The sequence below is a fragment of the Tympanuchus pallidicinctus genome, unplaced genomic scaffold (genome assembly GCF_026119805.1).
Source record: "Tympanuchus pallidicinctus isolate F22 unplaced genomic scaffold, pur_lepc_1.0 scaffold5, whole genome shotgun sequence".
NCBI lineage: Eukaryota > Metazoa > Chordata > Aves > Galliformes > Phasianidae > Tympanuchus > Tympanuchus pallidicinctus.
In genome coordinates this window covers 55,961,954-55,984,511 of record NW_026294769.1, presented here as the reverse complement: position 1 = coordinate 55,984,511, position 22,558 = coordinate 55,961,954, and the positions used below count along the sequence as shown (strand labels likewise).

The window sequence follows — 22,558 nt, the reverse complement described above, 5'->3', positions numbered from 1 at the left end:
AAGCCCTTACTTTGAGCTAAAGCTATAGTGCTGGGATAGGCGTAATCCTCTTCCATAAGAAGTCTTCTTCTACCTTCTTCCTATCAGAGAAGGTGTCTTACCTAATTTTTGTGTGACCTGCCCTTCCAGGTTTGAGGCTGCACTGGAGGAGCAGGATATGTTCAGCGGGAAGAAGTTGCTGAGGGGCCAAGGATACCAGAGGATAAATGGCCAGCATGGGCCCTTGGCCCAGATGCTGTAGTTATCTGGGCGAAGAAGAGAAGTCTTGCTTTACTGCAGCCTAGCTCACCTCTTCCTGGCTTTACTTCTGAGCAGACTTGCATGAAACCCAAGAGGAAGGAAGCTGACCTAGAAAGAGGCATGGAGCAGCTATGGGAGTCTCTGCCAGGCAAAGCTGATGCCCTTAAAAGACACAAAAATGTTTTATCCAGTGCTGACAACGTAGTGGCAGTGGCGGCTGGATTTAGGTTTTCAGGAAGGCCACAGACCCCCCATGAACTTCCCACAGCAGCTGGGCCTTGTTTTGTCAGCATATGTTAGATGCCAACTCCTGCTTCAGGTATCTCTCAGGGCTCTCATGAAGTGCTTTATGCTCCAGAGGAGGGTCTGCTCTCCCCTTTTGACATCTTCTTTCCATCAGACCTCTTCTCAGGCCCAGGTCCCAACCTCTCCAGACACATCATCGCTCTTCAGCCCTCTCACCAATACTCAGCCCTTTTTTCTCTCGTTTTCCTTTTGGGTAAAACAGAGCCGCAGAACAACTAGTAATTATTCCTCCAGAACTGTGCTCCCAAGAGCTTCACAGAAGGCCATAAGGCCAATTAACATGTTATCAAGGCTGCAGCACACTCCCTTTGTACCCGGGCCTCACACCCTGCTGCTTATCTTTGGCTCTGTGAGCAGACCTAGGCCACTGAGACACCCAAACTAACTCACTGCAAATACAAACAAAACCCTTCAGAGGAATTTAGTTGGGATTGTGTGGTCTGAAGAAGGGAGAAAAGCAGAAAGGAAAGGAGAAGGAGATGGAAACAGCCCTTCCCTTGGTGGCAGCAAGCCACTGCGTACATTCAGGTGCTGGTGAAACAACCCGTGTTCACTCAGTGCCTTCTAAAGGATGGCTGCACAGGCCTACTCCAAAAAGGCTGGGTTTGGTCATACTGTGTTCCCAGCTCTAATCCAAAATGCACTGAATGACACCACAAAATAGACCTGAAGTTACAAAACACAAAGGCAGAAGCCTACTTCCCACCTCTGATAGGTCAGAGCTGTACTATAAAGCAGTTATTCATTGCAGTGTGATCCCTTCAAACTGAGAGAAAAACTCTGCTGTGGTGGGGAGAAGGGGTCAGCTTTGCCCAGAAATTCATGTCATGCTATGGGCAAGCTGGCTGGCTCCTTTCTCAAATGAGGGATTCATGATAAAATAAATTGATCTTTGGTGTCCACAAACTGGGTTAAAAGCAGTGTGTGATGTGAAGCATGAATTGATGTAAACTCCTCATGGTGGATTAGATTTGTCCAAACAATTGTGATGGGTTGACCTCAAAGCAGGTTTTATGCAGGTTCTGTCCAGGCCAGGGCTTCAAGGTGCCTAGTCCAACTACCTGGGAGCTTTTGTAATCTGCTCCTTCTTGCTCTCCACCTGCCTCTTTACTCTGATGTCATCAGCTTCCCTCAAACAGAGCCCTTTGATCCTCTACTTGAACCTTCTCTCCAGGTACTTGCTATAGCAGGTCTTCTCCTTCCTCAGAGCTCAGGTCTCACACCTGAATCTTACCGCAGAGATTTGCCTGGACTCTTCTGCAACTGATGTAATGATTTGAAAAAGTAGGCAAAGCACAGGAGGTGCCCTAGCAGCAGGACAAAGGAGCTCAGCAAGCAACAGGCCACGAACAGAGATGGTCCAGAGTGGCCATCTTGTCACTACTCCATCTTGTTCATCTCCCTACCTTGGTTTCACACAGATCTGGAATCCGGGTACCATCTCATTTTGCCACTTCATACATCACTTCCAGTCCTCATGCTTCTCTTTGGCTCCTTGGGTGAACTGAGATAGTTAGCTGTGGGCTGTTGGGGCTTGCAGGGCTCTGCTAGGGGAGCTGTAGGCTGACATTTCAGAACCAGCTGCAGGCTGGGCTACTGATTCCAAAGTTGCAGGACTACAACAAACGGCTGAAGGGCTTGGAATGAGACCTGTGATAAATGTTTACAGGTAAGCAATGCCCAAGGAATAAGAAACACATATCTATGTCCTGCATACGGACAGTCTCACACCACTGTAGACCTTTACTTGGCCAGCTGCAGAAAAAATCCATATTTTCTCTTAGGTACCACATCTTCATGCCACTACCATCAGCCTTCTGCAAAGGGAATACACATGCAAAATCCATGCAGCAAAGAAAGTCCAGCACACCATCATGCCTATGTTAAGCACACGACCAAGCTGTTGTGACTTGCCCTGGAAGAGGGAGCAACAGACTCCAGCACACATGCTGGCACAAAGTTATAACACATACATGCTCGTTCAGCAATGCCCATCTGAAACACATTATCTGATCATGCCAGAACTCATTCTGGCCTGACCCACTTACTGAGCCAGCTCTGCAGAACCAGGATAAATGACCCCAGCACAGACCCTGCAGAGAGACATGACTTTGTTAGGAGAAAAGTAGTTGAAAGGAGAAAAAAAAAAAAAAAAAAAGAAAATGTCCTGCACTTCCACTGGGAATAAAATGAGAAGAAACTGCAAGAACAGGAACTTAGGTCAGATATTAGGAAAAATATTTCCAAGCTAAGAAGAGTGTAGTGCTGGAACAGAGATCCTTGGAGATTACTGAACTGCCATCCTTTGAGGATATCTATGAAAATGCCTGAAAAATCTTGGTCGGGGTGACATAGTATCCTCACTGGGCAAATAATGGACTAGGACACTTACCAGGCTTCCTTCCTGCTTGTTTTTTTTTTTCTCCTTCATTCTGTATCTTTAAGAATCTGTCAGAAAGTAGATGTTTGCATAGAAGTATGGTAATGTTGCTATTTCCCGAAGTGCACAGCAATTACCAGTCACTGTGAGGCACTTTGAGGGTACTCAGAACAGCAGCATAATGCTCAAATATATTTGCTTCAAGTACTTTGGCTCTTTAGAAAGAAATGCTATAACTGCTGATGAAAGGAGCATGCCCCTCAGTTAAGCAGTCCTGATCCAGAGCAGCTGAGCCTCCAGACAGGGCCTTCCCAGCACAGCTCTGCACCCAGACTCTGCTCCAGCACCTCCTCCTCTGTCCATCTGTCCTTCCGACGTTGACAGTTCATGCCAAGGCTCTCTTCAAGTGAGGTGTGGGAGGCAGAGCACACTCCTGAGACACGAGGGGAAAACTGCTGCACTATTTCTGACCGTACTCAGCACCTTCCCATTCCCTCAGCTGCACTTTGCACTGGAGAAACAACTGCCACTACACAAACCTGCTGCTTTGTTTGCTTCAGGCACATTACACCATTATTAACCACCTCCCTTATGTCAAGGCTGCCTGAGAATGATGATGCTACCTTTGTTCTCTTTTCTCTGCAAAAATGACTTCTCCTTCACTGTTTCAGTAAAGGAAATGGTGAGAGAAGATTGCTCATTAAATAGTCACTAAAATAAAACTGCAAATGTGCTCTTGCCCATCCCCAAGAAGATCCAAAAGACACAGGTATGAAATTTAGATCTAGCTTTCCATTCTACTTTTTTTTTTTTTTTTTTTTTAATTAAACAAAATACTCAGAATTTGGGACCCTGCTTAAAAGTTTATCTCAGTACTGGAAGCATATCTGGACGAAGTTAGCTACCAAAAGCAAACAGCATTATCAAGCAGGCCCTCAGTTTAAAGAAAGCAGCGCTCCCCTTCTAAAGGTTCTTCCTTATCTCTTTGACACAGAGCATCAAGGTTTTAGCTTTCACAACGCAATGTTAGCACGCAGCGTTACAAAGCAGCTAAACTGAGAAGGAAAATGCTGAGATGAGAAAGGGATCACGCAGTTCCTCAACCCAGCAACACAGCATGCAGATTCTGAACAATGAAACTTTTTTCCAAATCAAATAGCAACTGTGCCAATTTTAAGAGCTAGTGCTTTTCAATATTAGCACTTTTCAGGTACAACTTAAAAATGCTTCCTTTAGCTAACTACAAAGCTGGATTTGCATCACTTCCACCAGCTCAGTGCAATCCACCATACATCAAAAAGCCCTAATTTCTAGGCAATGAAGAAGAAATTCATCGAGGTCTGAACACATCTCAATAATTCCACATTTCCATGATAAACCAGAATAAATACAATCACATTCACAAGTAGTAATACTGTTGGCAGAAAAGTACGATTCTTCTATCTGTGTAGAGCTCTAAGTTACAAGGGATCTTTACCCAACGTCTGTAGAACACTTTAGAAAACAGGTATCTTGCTAGTTTTAATTATTAATCAATTGCTCTTAGTGAAAAAATAATGCATGAAGTTTGATCATTTTTCTATTTTCTACAAACCTTTAGCTGAAAGGAGACAACATACCCACCAGGTAAGTCCTACTATCTGGACTGTGAAATACTTCAAAGATTTGTAATAAAGAAATTATTACCCCTCATTCAATTCCTGTTTGGCTTGGATCCTCTGAAAGCTATCAAGCACTGAATTACATTTTCTAGCCACATCCCAAGCCTGTGGTTTCAAAAAAGTCGTTTCTATAAAGAAGACCAACTCTAGGCTCAGTTGTGCATGTTTAACACCTGCAATGGAAGCCCAGCTGATGAGACAAAGGTGTTACAGGAGCTTCCACCCGAGAACATGTAGAACTGCAGAGTAGCAGAGCTAAAATGGATCTTGGAGAGTCCAAGAGGGGCAGAGCAGGCAGCACCACCCAGGGCCTTCCTGCTAGGCTACGTTCCTCAGCCTGGCCCTCAGCTGGGGCTCTATACTGCAGGTCTGGGGGAGCAGCGGCAGGACACGGTGTGTAATCTTCCAAGACCTCTACAAGACTGACTCCTAAATGACCAGCACAATTTGCCAGCAACAGAATCTAGATCTCAGTTCAAACTTAGGTATCCCAGCCACAAAAGCATCCTTTCTTCTTGCTTTAAAACACCTAGGCCACATCTTGAAAAGTAAGATAAATGTTTTTGTTACAGGAGGACAGGACAATTGTTCTGGGCACCGCCCAACTTACCTACTTCCTATCATGAAGCTTTTTTTCTCTTATAAAGGAAAACTCACATTTCCAGTTTAACAATTTATGTCATCATAGGGCAGTAGGGTGTGAAGACAGCAATACTGTTATTAATGGTTACGTCCCTGTTTCAAGTCAAAACTGCATGAACGTAACCTACAAAGACAAGAAGCATATTATTTTGGTGAAAGAAGTAGTAGAAGAAATATTTAACTAGAAAGCTCCAGTGCTTTTGAACTATAATTCGAACTTTGCCAGATATCCATCTGAGGTTAAGATGGGTATCTTAACTTCCCTAATAGCATTCAGTGTCAAAGAACTCCAATGTCTGCTGCCATCCAGGAGTGCTGAGGACAGATGTGTAGGCAGGAAGAAACACAAAAGAATAAACCCCAAGTATCAGTGAGAGAGAAATCATGGGGAAATTAGACATGGTGAAAAAGAAGCAGCAGGAATGGAACAGTACACAGCACATCCTAGGGAGGGCATTACAAACCAGAACATAAACTGATGAATGTTTTTTTACTGGAAAAAATCGGAGTTTAAGTTCTAACACGTCCAACCATGCTGAAAGATGCTGCTGACCCCGTCTGACTTACTGACAGAATCAACCATTGCTATGCCAGGGCCAGCAGCCAAGGGTGAGTTCACATCAGCCACCTCAACGCAGAGCCTCACCTTAACAGCACCGACAGCTCTGTGGGCAGGAGGTGAGCAGAGGCCGCTGCTGGGAGGCACGAGTGATGCAGGCCCGGCAGTGGGCTGGGGCCACAAGGAGCAGAGCCACAGTGCTGGTGCAGGAGGAACCTGCAGCCCGAGACGGTGATAATGCTGGTGGCATAATGAGACAAGAGGCAGTGCTTCCTCTTTCTGCTGAACTTTTATTCAACAACAACTATATTACAGATTAAAAAACCGCTCTACCCAAGGCTCCCACAAATGCAGAACGGCCGCTGGCCTTGTATGTGCACTCATGATTTTAGCACAACGAGGCAGAGCTGACTGCATTCTTTTCTAGGAACCAGCACTCTTGAGTTAGCAGCGCAAAATCGCACAGAAAGCATTGCCATCTTCACAAGCCTTTCAGGTGCAAAGAACTGACAAAAACCACACAGGACGTTCCCATACCCTCAGCACAGCTGCTTTAACCTGAGGACCACCAAAGCCCCGAAGCTCAGTGCAATGACCGCCGAGGAGCCAGGCGCAACCCGCAACCTCCGCTGCGGCGGCCCCGAGGCCGTTACAAACCCCGCCCGCTGCCACGCGACGTCAGAGCCCCCTACACCGCACCCCGCCCTCCTCCCTCGGTGGCGGAAGGAGCCGCTGCCGCGCATGCGCCGGGCCGTCCCTTTCCGGCCGGCACGCGACCTTCTTTGCCCTCCCGCGCGCGCGCGCCCTCCCTCGCCTTCTCCCCGCGCGGACGGCCCCAGGCACGCGCGGGGCGGGGCGGGGCGCGACGCGGCGCACGCGCCTCACCGCTAAACCCCTCCTGCTCGACCCTCGCGCGTGCGCGTGGCGCTCGGCCGGCTCCCACCGCCCCACCCCCGCTGCGCACATGTGCTCCGCCGTCGGCGCGTGCGCTCTGCCGCCGAGCCCCCACCGCCCCCGGTGACGTCGCGAGGCGCAGGCGCCTTCCCTCTCGGCCTCTTCCCCCGCGGCCGCTGCGCGTGCGCGTGGGCCGGCGCCCCCCGCGGCCGCCCGCCTCCCCCCGCGGCGGCGCATGCGTCGTGCGCGCCGTCGGTGCGTGGCGTGCGGAGCGGTGGGGGCGGGTGGGGGCGGGGCGGGTATATATAGTGCGCGGCCGGGGCGGCGGCCTCCCCCTTGTCCCCCGGCCGCCGTCGGAGCTGTGTGCGCAGTGCGTGTGCTCCGGACACCCGGACACGCCGGCCCGGCCCCGCCGCACCATTTATTACTAAAAATACTAAAAAAGCCAAAAAAAATCAAAAAATCTTAAAAAAACCTTTTTAAAAAAAAATAAGCCTCCCTTCCTTCCACCTCCCGACGACCTCCTGCAACCGGCCGGTTTGATATAAAAGAACCCGGTGAAGCGAAGTCCCGGACCCGGCGCAGCCGAGAGGAGACACCGAGCAGCCCGCCCGACCCCGCCGCACCGCATCGCACCGCCAGGCCCGGCTCGGAGCGCCCGCCCCGCCGCTCCGCCGCCGCCCGCAGCCGTTAAGTTTCGAATCCGCCTCCGGAGATCCCCCGGCGCCGCCGTCGCCTCCCGCCGGCCGCTGCCTCGACGGAGCGCCCATCCGCCGCGGCCCCCTCGCCTCGCCAGCGCCTCCCCCTTGCCCTCCCGCGTCGGGAGACGGCGGCAGGATGAACCCCAGCGCCCCGAGCTACCCCATGGCCTCCCTCTACGTGGGGGACCTGCACCCCGACGTGACCGAGGCCATGCTCTACGAGAAGTTCAGCCCCGCCGGGCCCATCCTCTCCATCCGCGTCTGCAGGGACATGATCACCCGGCGCTCCCTCGGCTACGCCTACGTCAACTTCCAGCAGCCCGCCGACGGTGAGCGAGCGCCCGGCCCGGCCGCGGAGCCATGTTACCCCGCCCCCCCCTTCCCTCCCCCCTCTCGCCCGGCCCGGCCGCCGCGTCCATTTTCCCCGGGCGCGGGGTGGGGCTCCGCCGGGCGGGGAGCGAGGCCGGGAAGTTGGTGCCGCCGCGCGGCCTGGGGCCGTCCGCGCCTCGTGGCGGGCGGGGGGGCGGCGCTGCCGGGAAGCGAAAGGGGAACGCGCGGGGCCCGGCGCGGCGGCCTCGGGGAGCGGTGGGGCCTCGAGGGGCGGGGTGCGGGGAGCGCCGCCGCGCCGGCCGCCCGTAACGGCCGTGGCTGCGGCACGAACGGGGCTGGGGCGGGGGAGGCGGCGGGAAGCGGGCGGCCCATCGGGTGCCGCGCGGCCCGGCCCCGGCGCAGGCCGGAGCGATGCGTCGGCGCTGTGGCGGCCCGTCACGTGTGGGAGCGGGGAGCTGCTCGGCCTCCCGGCCCTGCCGCATCCCGGTCCGCCCCGCCGCACGCTGACAACCGCTTGGCGCCTTGCTGCCTCTCCTGAACTCGCTCGTCGTGCGGTGCTCCCGTTTCTCTGAAGTTATATCAGTAAGGAAAGTTCCCGTCTCGCTCTGGACGCATCTCTGCCAAGTTCAGCGTGCCAGGGCGTTCCTATAAAGGGCCACATCTGATCCATGTAAAGTTCTATGGAATCCAATTACAAGAGAGAATTTGGCCGGCTAGAGCACGCTCGCTTTCAAATACTGTCAACTAAACAGCTTTCCATTATTTGTGATTTTATTTTCAAGCATAATAGAGTGAGAGATCTGAGTTACAAACTTTTCAGGCACTTGAATTGTCTGCCCGTCGGAATTGGCTTCAGCATGCAGCTGCCATCAGGGGTGGGACCTCTGATGCCCTGATGATATTGGGGTAGGAGGAGTGGAGTAAAAGTTACCCCCTTCCATGAAAGATTTCAGTTGTTTTCAGCTCTCTGACTTCATAGAGCTTTTCATCTGCCCAGACAGTGCTCAGAATCATGGAATCTGAATGCTTGCCCTGCTGCACGTTGCTTTTAGTCATTAAAAAGTTACGATGCAGGTCACTCAAAAAGAAAATGAGGGGTCAGCACAGTTCAGCACTGTGGTATGATAATGTCAGGGCAGAAGCTGAGGGTGTTCCACATGCTTTTCCTCCTCAGTAATGACAGAGCTCTGTAAAACAGGCCTCACCTTTGTGGTTAGCTGAACAGCCCCAAGCTTTGTGACTTATTTTATCATTTGTCGCATGTGGGAGTCAATGGAGCTTTTCACCTGAGCAGTGCTTGCAGACAGAATATGAGAGCAGACCTCTTATGAAAAGACTGTTACTTCACATTTTTAGGTAATTTTCTAGCTTTGTGGTGGAGGTGTCCAAATCTTGCCCTCCGTGCACCCCAACTACCTGGAGGCTCTTACTTAAGGTGCACTGCAGTGATACCGTGATTATAGTTTTGCAGTGAGTTTAGAATTTGATGTTCTTGACAAATACCTAGAAAATGTCTGCTGGGCACACAACCCACTTTCTGAAGCCTTGAAATAGCAACTCTGAGGAGAAAAGGTTACTCCTGTCATCATACTGTTTTCCTTTTAATTCCATGCTTGCTGCCTTCTCCTGGTTTAGCCTAATTTTTAGCTACACTCCAGACTGTGCTCATTAAGCAGCTGGTAACTACTAGCTGGGGCTTAGGAAGGTGTTGGAAGGCGCATTTGAGTTAGCAGCTGTCTGAACTAGGGATCTCACAGCTCTTCCCCAAGCTCCTTAGGCTGATGACACACTTGTGAGGTATGCACGCATTTCACAGTTGTGATTTCTCTGAATTTGAGTCATTGTCCAGAGTAAAGCCCAGGAAACGTCATTTCATCACTGAGCTATACCTATTTTTGAGCAGTTTCCCTTCAGTTTGTCAGTGGCTGCATTTCCAGAGCTCTGTTATATTATTTTATAGCTATACCTGAGTAGATACAGTGCAGCTCAGTGCTGAGCATGTTTTCTGTGTGTTCGTGAAGTTACTCTGAAGTTGACCAGCCAGTTGCTGTGACTGAAGTGAGCCCTGACTCATTGCGTAAAGCTGGGCAGCATCAGCAGAAGCGTAGCGTAGGTAGATGTGTCTCATGTCACGAGTGAACTGCTGAATGGGATTGTCCCCTGCAAACCAGCACAGACTTCTGTGGCAGCCAGCTGAAATGCAAAGAAGCAAGCCAATTTTACTGCTTACAGATTTGGATGAGAGTAATTTATACCTGGTAAATTGTGCAAAATATTCAAGTGATGTTTTAAAGTATGTGTTGGTGTGGCAGTGTGGTGCTGTTTAAGCAGAAGTCTTGGCGTTCCTTGGCCATGTGCTCCAGAGAAAAGGAGGAGTGGAGTTGCCCTGATGTCCTTGTTCTGGATAACTTGTATCAGGCTAAGATACAGCCGGCTGTTAGCGCAGAGCAGGCTGTTACAGGCGGGGAAGGACTCCCTTGCTTGGAATCAGATGTCTGGGTCTTTGGGAAATGTGTCTGGGAACGCGCATTCTTGAGAAGTGTCAGGATTATTCTAGAAGCAATTAGCACAAATTGGAAAAGCCTATTTTCTAGTAAAAGCAAGTCCTGTTGCTACTTCTGGAAATAATGAGCTGTTTATTACTGGCACTTTTGCTGGTGTCGGCAGTAATAGTTCTAATGACTTCCAGGGCAAGGCCGGTGTTAGATGGTTCTTCTGCAGCATGTCCTGATGTCCACAGTTGATTTTGTTTATTGGGTTTTTTAGCAATTTAAAGTGCTCTGGTGCATTCCATTTCCCAAAGTCAGTGACTTAGGCTGGCTTTTTCCTCCTGCTTTACTTGTAGTAAAGTTTGTGATATCTTCATTGGTGTATAAAGATTGATGATGCTTACGTTTCCGTCATTTTGGCTCTAAATCAGTTATCTTGCTACAGTCATGTGAATATGGTAACAGTATCAATTGGCGTTTTTAACAATAAAACAGCTATTTACCTGGTTATCCTTTACAGATGTCTTTCAGGAAATATAATCTTAAAATTCACTTGTAATCTGAAACATGGCAAGAAAGGCGATAACGCAGTGTACCAGCTAACCAGAGGCTGATTGCAAGTTTTCTTGGCCGTGGTGTTCAGTAACAAAGCCAGATACATGAGCAGCACTTCATGGAAAAGAGAGATTGACAGTGTGGCTGGCCTTTGGTGCTTCTAAGAAAAGCAAATAACTGACACGGTTACAGTCTTTCTTTAAATTGATACAAGTTTATTCCAGTCTCGTTGACATCTCAGTGCTCTCCTATACGCAGATGGCAATGAAATGAGTTGGTGCAGATGGATATGACTTCAGGTGTATCTCAGAACTTTTTCCCATGTTCTTCCAGACAAGAAAAAAAATTAAAAAGAGCTTGCGTAGGAGATGAGCTCTGCCGTAAATTAGAGCTGTTTCTTTCTTGCATAAATACCTTGTTGACTTAAATGATCACAGACGTGTGTCGTTGCTTTGAAAGGACGTAAGAAAACTGAGGCTGTCTTGACAAGTTCCCTGCCTAAGTATACTGAGGCCTTAAATTCAGACTTTGAAAAGTTAGTTAAGGAGTTCCACTGGAAAAGCTGCTCCATTGGAGTAACAAAAGCTGGTTTATGCTACTGCATTGTGCTGTTTCAATGCTCGCTCCTTCTTTGACCTTGTGTGTATTTAATTGTGAGCTTTTAATGTATGTTTTTTGAGACTTTTCTAAGTTAAATACTGGTTTTACATCTCTCTGAACTGTCCCTGGCCTGGAAGTCCATCACAGATATTTTTGTTACTGAAATGCTGTGTGAAACAGTTGCTTGAACTGCACCTGGCAATGCAATTCTGTCAGTTTATGGGGATGTTGGTGACTTAGGCATTGCTGTGTTAATGCTGGCAAAAGGCCCGGTGTGGGCATATGTTGTACCCCCAGAAACATTTTTATTGGTATGATACACACGTGGTCTAGGGATGGTCAGCTGAATTTCACAGATGTTAAAACCTTTCCTCCTTTGGAAATGGGTCAGAATTGCCATTTGATTCATTTTCCTCCATGAAGGTCCCTCCTTTGCATAGCCAGGTACAGTCACTACTGCTACTGGGATTTCTTCTGTTTACCCAGCTGACCTGCGTGCCTTCCTTTTTCTTCAGTGCAGCCTTAGCAGAGGAAATACTTGCCAATTTTTACTTGCCTAAAAGAGAGGATTTTGTTTGCATTGAAAGTTTGGGTATACATCTTGATGGCTGTGGTCCAGCTGAAGTTTTCTGAAGGATTGTATTTAAAATGTTATTTTTGTGCTTATTTCAGTAACTTTAGTATTTCCCACTAATTCCATTGTTCTTTTCCAGCTGAACGAGCTTTGGATACTATGAATTTTGATGTCATTAAAGGCAAACCGGTGCGCATTATGTGGTCCCAGCGTGATCCATCTCTACGCAAAAGTGGCGTTGGAAACATCTTCATCAAAAACTTGGACAAATCAATTGATAACAAAGCTTTGTATGACACTTTTTCTGCTTTTGGAAACATCCTTTCTTGTAAGGTTAGTGACGAGTTATGGGTGCATTTAACGATTTGACATTAAAAAAAGAATTCAAATTATGCGGGAAGCATTCCATGGTTATTACAAGAAAGTTTTTCTTTAATAGGTGGTATGTGATGAAAATGGATCCAAAGGTTATGGATTTGTACATTTTGAGACACAAGAAGCTGCAGAAAGAGCTATTGAGAAAATGAATGGTATGCTGCTTAATGACCGCAAAGTGTAAGTACATAAATACGTTGTTGGGGATCAACAGGCTGAATTCAAGTTACAGTAGACACGTATCTCAAAGCTTACTTAGAAAAGGCGAGTTGTTCTAAACACTTCTGTTCTAAAGAGGATTTAGAATTTGAGCACTAGGAATAGTAGGAGCTGTGTTACCTACTTTAAGGCAGAATAAGTTCAGAAAACTCTTCCTAGAGAAGAAAAAAGTTCTGTCAATTCTCTTATGAGCCGATGCTCTGATGAAGATTTGGGAAATTTTTTTTATGATGCTACTGATCCCAGATGAAGTGTAGCCCATGGGGTATTCTGAACAATGATTTCTTTATAAATGTTTTGTGATAGGTGTGTTCTCCTTTTTTGAGTGAAGCTTGGAGCTCCCAAGCTACTTAATCTTGAACAGTAGTCTGATTATACAAAATGTTTTTATGAGTGTGTGTTAATAAATGCCTAGGGAACAGGAGTAGGAAACAAAACTTAAGGAAGCAATATTTTGAAAACCATAGCTACTCTTATACTGTAGTGAAAAAACAGATTATTAGGTTATTGATCAGTGATAACTAGGTTGGACTAGCGGATGGCTGCCTTGCAGCTGAGTGATCATTATGGCATTTGGAATAATAATCAGAAATCAGCATTAGCCTTGTAATTTCTGTGTTAGAGGAGTTCTTTGTAGTGCAGAGTGTTCAGTCTCTGTTACGTTTTTGACCTTTAGTGTTCTCAGCCAATTCACGATGGTATTTGACTGCAGAGCAAGTTGCACTGTTTATTTCTCCATGCCCTTTGAGTGAAGGAAAAACAAAAAAACCCAACAAAACTTTGCTTTGACATAGGTTAGAAAGGTACATAAGGGTGTGAGGAAAGCTAGTTTGTATCCCCTGCTTAAAAGCTTGGTTGGCAAACAGTGAGTGGTTTTAAGGCTGCCACGTTTTCCATGTGGCAGAGAGATTATGCTGGTATCTAGAATTTCAGTTTACCTAGCACTCTCTCCCATTGTCCACATCTCCTGATGTCAAAGGCTGTACAAGAGCAAGCAGTGTTGCCAATAACTTGAAAGCATTTTTGTTCGTAATTGCGATAAGTGCACCGATATGAAAAAGATAGGGAAATTGGTTTTGATAGCTTTATCTTGAATATTTTATCTCGAGAATTTCATGCCTATAATGAATAATGAGAATGAGTGAGAATAAAATATGATGCGAGAGGATTAAAGTAATTTTTTAAATCTTTCTCTAATATACCTTTTCTGTTCTCCTGGAATCAGATTTGTTGGAAGGTTTAAATCCCGCAAGGAACGTGAGGCAGAGCTTGGAGCCAGAGCAAAGGAATTCACCAATGTTTACATCAAGAATTTTGGAGAAGACATGGATGATGAGAGACTTAAGGAACTCTTTGGCAAGTTTGGTAATGTCTTATGCTTTGAGTTTATATAAACACCGCTGAACTTCTACTTAGTTTGTGTCTGTACAGTGCTCTGTAATAGGAACAATCAGGTGGCTCTCTGCAGCTTTATTTAATAATTTAATCCTTATTACACTTTGAATTTGAGCTAGTAATTAATACTCACTACAGAATTTTAAATAATTGGAATAGAATACAATCCTCCTATCAGAGCTTTCTGATGATCTGAAAATATTGTGTAGTCTCTTTAATGGATTTTGCAAATCTTGAAGTTGTGAATAGAAATGTTTTCTGTTGTACGCATTGATGCTATGAGTTCACTACAGGATACGTAACAAATGAGTTTCCTGTTGCTTTTTCACTGATGTGCAGACTAACCTTTATTCAGAGTATCTGTGCTTTCCTTGTTTAGTTGCACTGTGGTGACTTAAGAAATTGCAAGTAACTTCACCGTGAGCAAGCCATTCAGTTCTGTCTTGACCCTTGGTTATGTGCCGGGCAGAATGATTGTGGGAGTATATCTAGTAATGTATCTGAGGTGTTATTGTTGAATTAGGAAGTGGCAAACTTCCTTTATCCAGTCACAGATCCTTATACTGGTCTGTAGGCCACATCTATTGTATCGTTTTTTTTCCTCTGTCTTGCTGGATTCCAGTGGATGTCATGTAAACCGAGACAGGGCCTTGTATATGAGATCCTGTAGCAGCCTTAAGTCGCATTCACAGGAAATTACTTTTTACTACTGACATATCTGTGGATGAAATGGTAGCAAATTTAGCTAATAGCTCTTGCAACTGAATTTGGATGGCAGTTTTACAAAGGTTCAGCACTGCTGAGCTGAGGTCCTTTTGCCAAAGCACGTAGAGCTAATAGAAGAGTCTCCTTTCCAGCCTTTCATACCTTTTTCAGAGTGTGGAAGCACTCTAAAAAAAACTAGCACTTCAAATGTTATTTTTTCCATTAAAAATTACTGGATTCACTTTGAAGTTAAATTCCTATCCCATTATGATTGAAAATGCAGTACAAAAGATACTCAGCGTGGCAGGCATCAGCCATAAAGGCTACAGTTCAGCATCTGGGCAGATCAGCAGTTTTATCCTAATGGATGGCATTTCTTAGATACTGTCGTTGATGTAGGAATCTTTTGTGGTAAAAAATGAAGAAATGAAATACTGAAATTTCTAAACAGTGTTCAAGAGATGAAGAGAACATACGCAACATAAAATATTTCATTGACATTTTAGGTCCTGCCTTAAGTGTGAAAGTTATGACTGATGAGAGTGGAAAATCCAAGGGCTTTGGCTTCGTTAGTTTTGAAAGACATGAAGATGCCCAAAAAGTAAGTTTTTGTACTTCATTGTAGGAATTCTGACTGAAGACCAAATAAGAAGTTTCAGTGAGTCCATAGGAAATTTGTGAATTGATCAAGAGTTCTTATTTGCTCATGGGCACTGCAAAACCAGATATTTGCTTCCTAAATAACTGAACATAGTTTCTATCACTTAAAATGCTTTCTTATGAGCAAAAGGACTTCATTTGTGGAGCCTATTAAGATACTCTGAGAAGGCTGGAACTGATGTAAGATGAGACATTTTGAATGATGTGAGAACATGTTGTAGCTAGGCTTGAAGATTTCAGTGAAATTCGGATTTCTTCATTGGTGCAACACACAAGCATGGTAAATTATTACATCTCTGCAAAACACAAATGAATCATTGGATCTAATTTGATTGCACAAAACATTTGTGCAAGTGCAAGGCAGAAAGGATTGCTTTTTCAGACTACAGTACTGCAAAGTCAGCAGGAAGGCTATTAGTTTTATGAGTACGTTTGGCACAGCTTTAAGAAAATAGTCAGCCCTGTGATGTTGCTTTTACCTTGAAGAGTAACTTTGGAACAAGGTTCCTATTAATTTGTGTATGTGTCTATAGCATGCCAGTGTGCTGTATGATTTAATTCTTTGGCAGCTGGTTGCTTTCTGTCAGTTTACTATGACAGGAAGGACATAGAATCAGGAGGAAAAACTCAGCCCAGAAGAGATAAAGGCAACAAATCAAGCTTGCTTTTCAACAGACGGTTTTGTAATTTGTTTGATTTGTTCGTAGTGCAAGAATCCATGCATGAGATGGAATAAGTACTGTCTTAAAAGTACATTTTTTTCAGTCTTGCATACATTCTAAGTGAATTGCTTCTCTTCCAGTAGTCAAATGTGCATGTATGATGTTTTAAATAACATGGAGTACAAATATCTCGGTAAATACGAAGCACTGCTAACCTCTTGTTTATTACTGAAGGCTGTAGATGAGATGAATGGAAAAGAGCTCAATGGGAAACAAATCTATGTTGGACGGGCTCAGAAAAAAGTGGAAAGACAGACGGAGCTGAAGCGTAAATTTGAGCAAATGAAGCAGGACAGGATCACCAGATACCAGGTTCCCTTTTAATTCGAGAGAACTTCATTTTTGTATTTATGTAGGTCATGTGCTTTCAAAACTAACTTTTTATTTTCTTAGGGTGTAAACCTTTATGTGAAAAATCTTGATGATGGAATTGATGATGAACGTCTTCGAAAAGAATTCTCCCCATTTGGTACAATCACTAGTGCAAAGGTAAAACTTACTGATTGGACTAGTGCTTTTATTGATGAGTGGAGAGGGAGAAATGAGAAATGTGACCCAGTCACCTGTTGTTCTTACTATTGTTATATAGTCATGAACACCTGTTGTCTTGATTTTTACGTATTTCAGGTTAAATACATCATGCCTTTCTTGACATAAACTGTGTACTGACGTTACTGAAGAAAAATTTTGTGTTTTAGTGCATTTGTGTGCTCAGTTTTACCTCACTGAGGTTTTTATCTGTATTCACTAAAGAATTAGCTTGTCGTTAAATTACATTTCTTTTTAAAAATCCATTCAGTAAAACAAACCTGTGGTCTGACTTGCATAATAAGCTGAAGAAAGGAGCTTGTGTAAGTTGAATGGGGCCAGATGTAACTTTTTTTTTTTGTCTTACTGACAGGTCATGATGGAAGGTGGACGCAGCAAAGGATTTGGGTTTGTCTGCTTTTCTTCACCAGAAGAAGCCACCAAAGCTGTCACAGAGATGAATGGTAGAATTGTGGCTACTAAACCATTATACGTAGCTCTAGCCCAGCGTAAAGAAGAGCGCCAAGCTCATCTCACCAACCAGTATATGCAGAGAATGGCAAGTGTAAGAGCAGTCCCTAACCCAGTAATCAACCCCTACCAACCAGCACCTCCTTCAGGTTACTTCATGGCAGCTATCCCACAGGTATGTATAAAGCTGAGTAACCAAATGCTTAGTACTATATATGTAATTTGTTTAGATTTAAAAGTAAATAAAACAACTAGCATTGATTCATAATTTCAGCATTGTAATTTTGTAGCAGAAAGGTGAGTCACTGCTCAGCACGCCCTCTGAAGATAACAGGGTAACATAATGTTTTTGCATCTGACAGACTCAGAACCGTGCTGCATACTATCCTACTAATCAACTTGCTCAACTTGCTAGACCTAGTCCTCGCTGGACTGCTCAGGGTGCCAGACCTCATCGTAAGTTTCTTCTTTGCTTTTCCAACAATGGTGATCAACTCAATAAGCCTTTACCTTTGAAATTTTAGATATGCTTTCCCCCATTCACTGTCTCAGTGTGTAACACAATACATCTTTCCTAAAACACAGCATTCCAAAACATGCCTGGTGCTATCCGCCCGGCAGCTCCCAGACCGCCATTTAGTACCATGAGACCGGCTTCTTCACAAGTACCACGAGTCATGTCAACGCAGCGTGTTGGTGAGTTTCACTTCTGATGACGTCTAAGAATAAAACCTCTTTTTAGTTTTGCTGATTCAGAATCTCTCCAACATTCAAAAGTTCTTCTCTAGCTCCTACTAGATTGGTAAGCTGGTCTTTCCTTTTGGTAGTTGTGTAGAGTACTATCCCAGCAAAGACTGAAAATCAGTTTTCTGCTGTGGTCCCCATCTCTTACTTCCTTTAGCGTGCGTTTCGATGGTGCTATATGTCAGCTTCTGCTATTTCTTACAATTGTCACCCTGGTGTTTAGAAGAAGCTGCATGTGAAAATTCTGAGATGATACAATTTTAGCTCTTACTGTTGAGTAGCAGAACTATCATGTGTCCAGAACCTGCATGTCACTGAACGAACCAGATCTAATTGTGTTGGAGTCTTAACTCCCTGATAACATCCAAAGCAGTGGGTTTTTTTTTAGCCATGTGCTTCATGAAAGTGTCTTTTTTAGGATTGCTATTGACAGCAGGCACTCAGGAAATCAAACGTCCTTTGAGGTTAGAATGAAATTAAGTCAATACTTAACCAAAAGTGAATGTTTTCTTGCATGTCTTTAAATAGCACGTAGGAAAAAGCAACTCATTAGTGATTATGGCTATAAAGCGACAACCAGTGAACTTCTAGCTTTGAAGCTTCAATGTGACAATTCTGCTGAGATGAATCTGTAACGCAGTACCTGAATTAGGTGTTCCATTTTGATTGGTTAACTTTTGTACAGTGCATGCTAAATGGAAGATTGAATTGTTCACCGACTGAATTGTTATCTTTTCAGCTAATACATCAACACAAACAATGGGTCCACGTCCTGCAGCAGCAGCTACTGCAGCTACTCCTGCTGTACGCACAGTACCACAGTACAAATATGCTGCAGGTGTTCGCAATCCTCAGCAGCATCTTAATACACAGCCACAGGTTGCTATGCAGCAGGTATGTAATTTTAGGAACTGATCATGCTTTTGCTGGGCTTTCTGCAGATTAAGGGTGGAGGTGTGTATGATTAAGAGTTTCCTTTGTTTATCTAGAATTCAGGCTTTGCATTATGGCACCAGTAGAGTTTGGGGTTTTAAGTATGTTTCAAATTCACCTGGGATGGGATGCGATCCTGTGTTACTTTATATTTTCCAGTTTGATACCTTAACCTGAATTTTCCTTGTGATTGCTCCACAATGGAACGGTTGATGCTTATCTCCAGCATCGCTCAGTCTGAACCAGCTCTGTTTGATTAAATTGACTTGGATGTAATGTATTCCAGGTTTCTGACTGTGTAGGCATTGTTTATGCTGAGTTGTGTAACACGGGTATTTGAAGCTGCAACTAATTATAAGCTAGAATTTAATCTCTAAAGGGTGTAAAATTAATTTGCAGCCTGCTGTCCATGTGCAAGGTCAGGAACCCTTGACTGCTTCCATGTTGGCTTCTGCCCCTCCACAAGAACAAAAGCAGATGTTAGGTATGTACATGGTATCTTTATGACTTGTAGCAGAAATATGCTGAGTACTCTATTACTAATCTTAACATACAGAATAAATGGTTTTTAGGGTGGAACGAGGAGACTTGCGTTGCTGTTTTTCCTTCAATCTAGGCTGTGCTCATCATCTGGGATTTCTCACTCCAGATGATGTTTTTTCTTTCTAGGTGAACGTCTATTTCCTCTTATTCAAAGCATGCACCCTACTCTGGCGGGTAAGATCACTGGTATGTTGTTGGAGATTGACAACTCTGAACTCCTTCACATGCTCGAGTCTCCTGAGTCTCTTCGTTCGAAGGTAGGTGGACTTCTGCCTCATCATTTTCACACTGATTTAACAGGTGCTCTTGCTGGCACAGTGGAGTGGGGCAAAGTGCAACAGAATGTGGCCCAGAATGTGAACTTCTAGTATCTTCTTTTGGTGGGTAGCAGTCATTTAACCTAGCATGAACTGAGACTGTGATATTGTTCTTTCCTTCTTGATGATGCAGGAATTGTTTGTATGTATACTTCAAACCAGTTTAACTTAAACAGAAATAAGCTTCCCTTTATTAATTTTTGATATTTTTTTTACTTACCAGGTTGATGAAGCTGTAGCCGTACTACAAGCCCACCAAGCTAAAGAAGCTGCTCAAAAGGCAGTTAATAACCCTACTGGGGTTCCAAGTGTTTAATAAGTAAGTTTTCCGAGTAATGAAGTATTGTAGGTTAATGAGGGCAGTAGTACCTCGTCCATGGCAGTGAGCTTCCAGGTAGTCTGTCACTTACAGCCACAGAAAGCAGCAGCAGCTGTGGTTGCAGTTGTAGAATAGTTTTGTGCTCCATTCTGTTCAGTTCAGCAGCTCTTGTTTAGCAAATGCTGCTGGCACTTCATCTCGTGTATTTAGCAAGAATGGGAGCATTGTTTCTAACAGCAAATTTAGCTGGTGCATGCCTGCAAAAATGAGCAGTTCTGTCAGACACTACTATTTGTACTGTTGTTCAGGAAGAACTTGAGTAAATTGTGGGAATAAGCTTAAAATGATGCTTAACCCTATTTTTTAATGTATGAAATAGTCTATTTACACGATAATTTATTTACATATGCCAAAATTTAAAATCACAATAATTAAAACTAAATCACAAATTTTCTCAGTTTTATGTTTTAGTCGGTTTAGCTTTAATGTTAGTTAAAATGTTCTCTTGGTTATCTTCTGAGAGGTTAGTATCTGAATCTTGCATGACAGGAAGAAGCAAAAGGTGCTATTCTACAGTTTCAAAAGGTAAAAAATGCTGTGGAGTTGAGGATGACGTAGGAGTGTATGCCCCATCTAGGCTGGTTGGGCTTGCGTGCATGTGAGCTTCTCATGTTTACAGCTAGTGGTAGAAGAGGACTGCTATTAAATTTGATTACTTAGCCTCCATTTTTCTTGGTGGTCTCCTTTCTGCAGGCATGAGATGCCCTTCTGGAGACAGAACGAGTCATGCTTTTCCCATGTTTGTTTTTTTATTTTGCTAGTGATACTTTCACACTGGAGATAACAAGTGCTGAATAGTTGTCTATGCTGAACTAAGAATGTTACTCCTTGTGCTCTATGATGCTTTATGGAATTTGAAAGTACTGTTACTAATTGTTAGAGCTTTTGATGTGCTGGCCTTGGAGATGACCTGCAATCAAGTTGTTACAGTAAGAACGGATTGTGCCTAGTCCAAGGCCAGGCTGTACAGTGTGCTGCTCGGTTGTAGGCTGTTTTGTCTTAACCAAGCATCACAGACTTGAGACGCTCTATTTCAGTATCTCTAAAAAGTGGGACACCTACCTCTCTGCAGTGCTTGTAAAGAATATTGGTGTGACTTATAGTCTGAAAGCCCATAGTGTTTTCAGGTACACAGTTGCAGAAAGCATGTCAGAAAGGAAGGGGCTGCTTTGATTTCAGATCCTCCTAACAGCACTGTTTTTGTTTTCAGGAAGATCCGGGAACTACAATCTAGAACTTCGCTTCACCGAAGAAAAAAAAAAAAAATTTAAACATGGAAAAACTATTAAATATTGAGAAAAACATTGCAAAATATAAAATGAATAAAAAAAGGAAAGGAAACTTTGAAGTCAATGTACAGAGCAATGCCGGGGCTAGTAAAACAAATGCTAGCCCTAGATTACTTATCGATTTAAAATTAAAAAAAAATAGTAAAATAAAAAATACAAATTAATGTTTTATAAACCCGGGGGAAAAGAATTTTCAGCACAGTACAAAAATTTAAAGCATTCCTTTCTTTAATTTTGTAATTCTTTACTGTGGAAAAGCTCAGAATATCACCACTGTTTTAGTTGACAGTGGGAATTGATAGCTGAGCAAAGAAACGTAATTTGGATTATAAAATTCTTCGTTTAATAAAAATTCCTTAAACACTGATTTAATTGTCATGGTTTTTTGTACGTTGTACTTCTGATGAGACCTTTCAGAATACCAAGTTAGAATCCAGCTTTTTTGTAGCATTGTCTTATAGCTACCTGTTAAGCTTAGGCATTAAACAAAAAGAATAGTTAGACCCACATCTAGGGTTTTAAAATCCCTAACAACACGGTGTCTGGGCTCTTGTCAGTGTCTGATTAGAAACAGCCCTTTAAATACTATACCTTTGTAGGTGTGAAATGTCATTATGAAAGGCTTGTGATGGGATTCTGTAGCACACCACAGCCCCATGTGGCACTTGCACACTCTGCTCTTACAGTGCTTGAAGGAAGGAGCAGTCTCCATATAGGTGAGCTGCTGTTCCTTTGGAGTTGACCCTAAACCTGCAAATAAACTTCACTGTGTCTGAGGTAGACTAGTATGGATAGATGTGAATGAGGGAGAATTGTCTGCAACAGTGTTGTATTTAAGGGATACCATTTCTGCAGAATTGCAGGCAGGGAGGTTAATGAGCTGTTGATAGAAGGCTATCTGGAATCTGTGTTTTCTGGAGGAGGATGTCAGTGTTTTCTGGACCTATTGCTGCAATCAGAGGACTGTAGTATGCTTTCTGAAATGCCCTCCTCACCCCAAAAAATAATTAGCAAGAGTTGGACTTCATTTTTTTCCCTTCTGCAGAGAACTTCAGAATGGATTTTTCTTTTCACTGAATCAATTGGAGAAGTAAGCCAGCATAGAGAGGTTGTCCGACACAAATGAATCCTCTATCCCACACATCACAAAAAGTGCAGTAGTGTGAGCTTGTACAGTTCTGATATTTAGCCCCCTCCTAATGGAGGCAGATTGATCACCCTTTAGTTTCCAGTCTTGCTGAGCTGTGTGACTGCATTTAAGGATTTCTGAAAGTTGATGGTAAATTCCAAAATACCCCAATGGAGGCAGTTTAAGCAAGATGTATCAATGGGTAAGGGTTGAATGTG

The 22,558-nt window shown here is 44.2% G+C and overlaps 1 protein-coding gene across 2 annotated transcripts; it reads left to right on the top strand.

Moving 5' to 3' along the window:
• Positions 1-7,005: 7,005 nt before the first annotated feature.
• PABPC1 (poly(A) binding protein cytoplasmic 1) lies at positions 7,006-21,578 on the top strand. 2 transcript variants are annotated; one of them, XM_052704745.1, is made up of 16 exons: positions 7,006-7,712; positions 12,071-12,264; positions 12,371-12,486; positions 13,751-13,890; positions 15,132-15,226; positions 16,182-16,319; positions 16,401-16,496; positions 16,909-17,181; positions 17,369-17,462; positions 17,592-17,702; positions 18,490-18,644; positions 19,083-19,167; positions 19,353-19,483; positions 19,767-19,862; positions 20,412-20,447; positions 21,133-21,578. In XM_052704745.1, the coding sequence occupies exons 1-14, from the start codon at positions 7,520-7,522 to the stop codon at positions 19,857-19,859; spliced, it is 1,914 nt and encodes a 637-aa protein (XP_052560705.1). In that variant the 5' UTR covers positions 7,006-7,519; the 3' UTR covers positions 19,860-19,862; positions 20,412-20,447; positions 21,133-21,578. The 2 variants fall into 2 exon arrangements, with proteins under 2 accessions (XP_052560705.1, XP_052560703.1); XM_052704743.1 differs by lacking the exon at positions 20,412-20,447.
• Positions 21,579-22,558: the final 980 nt, after the last annotated feature.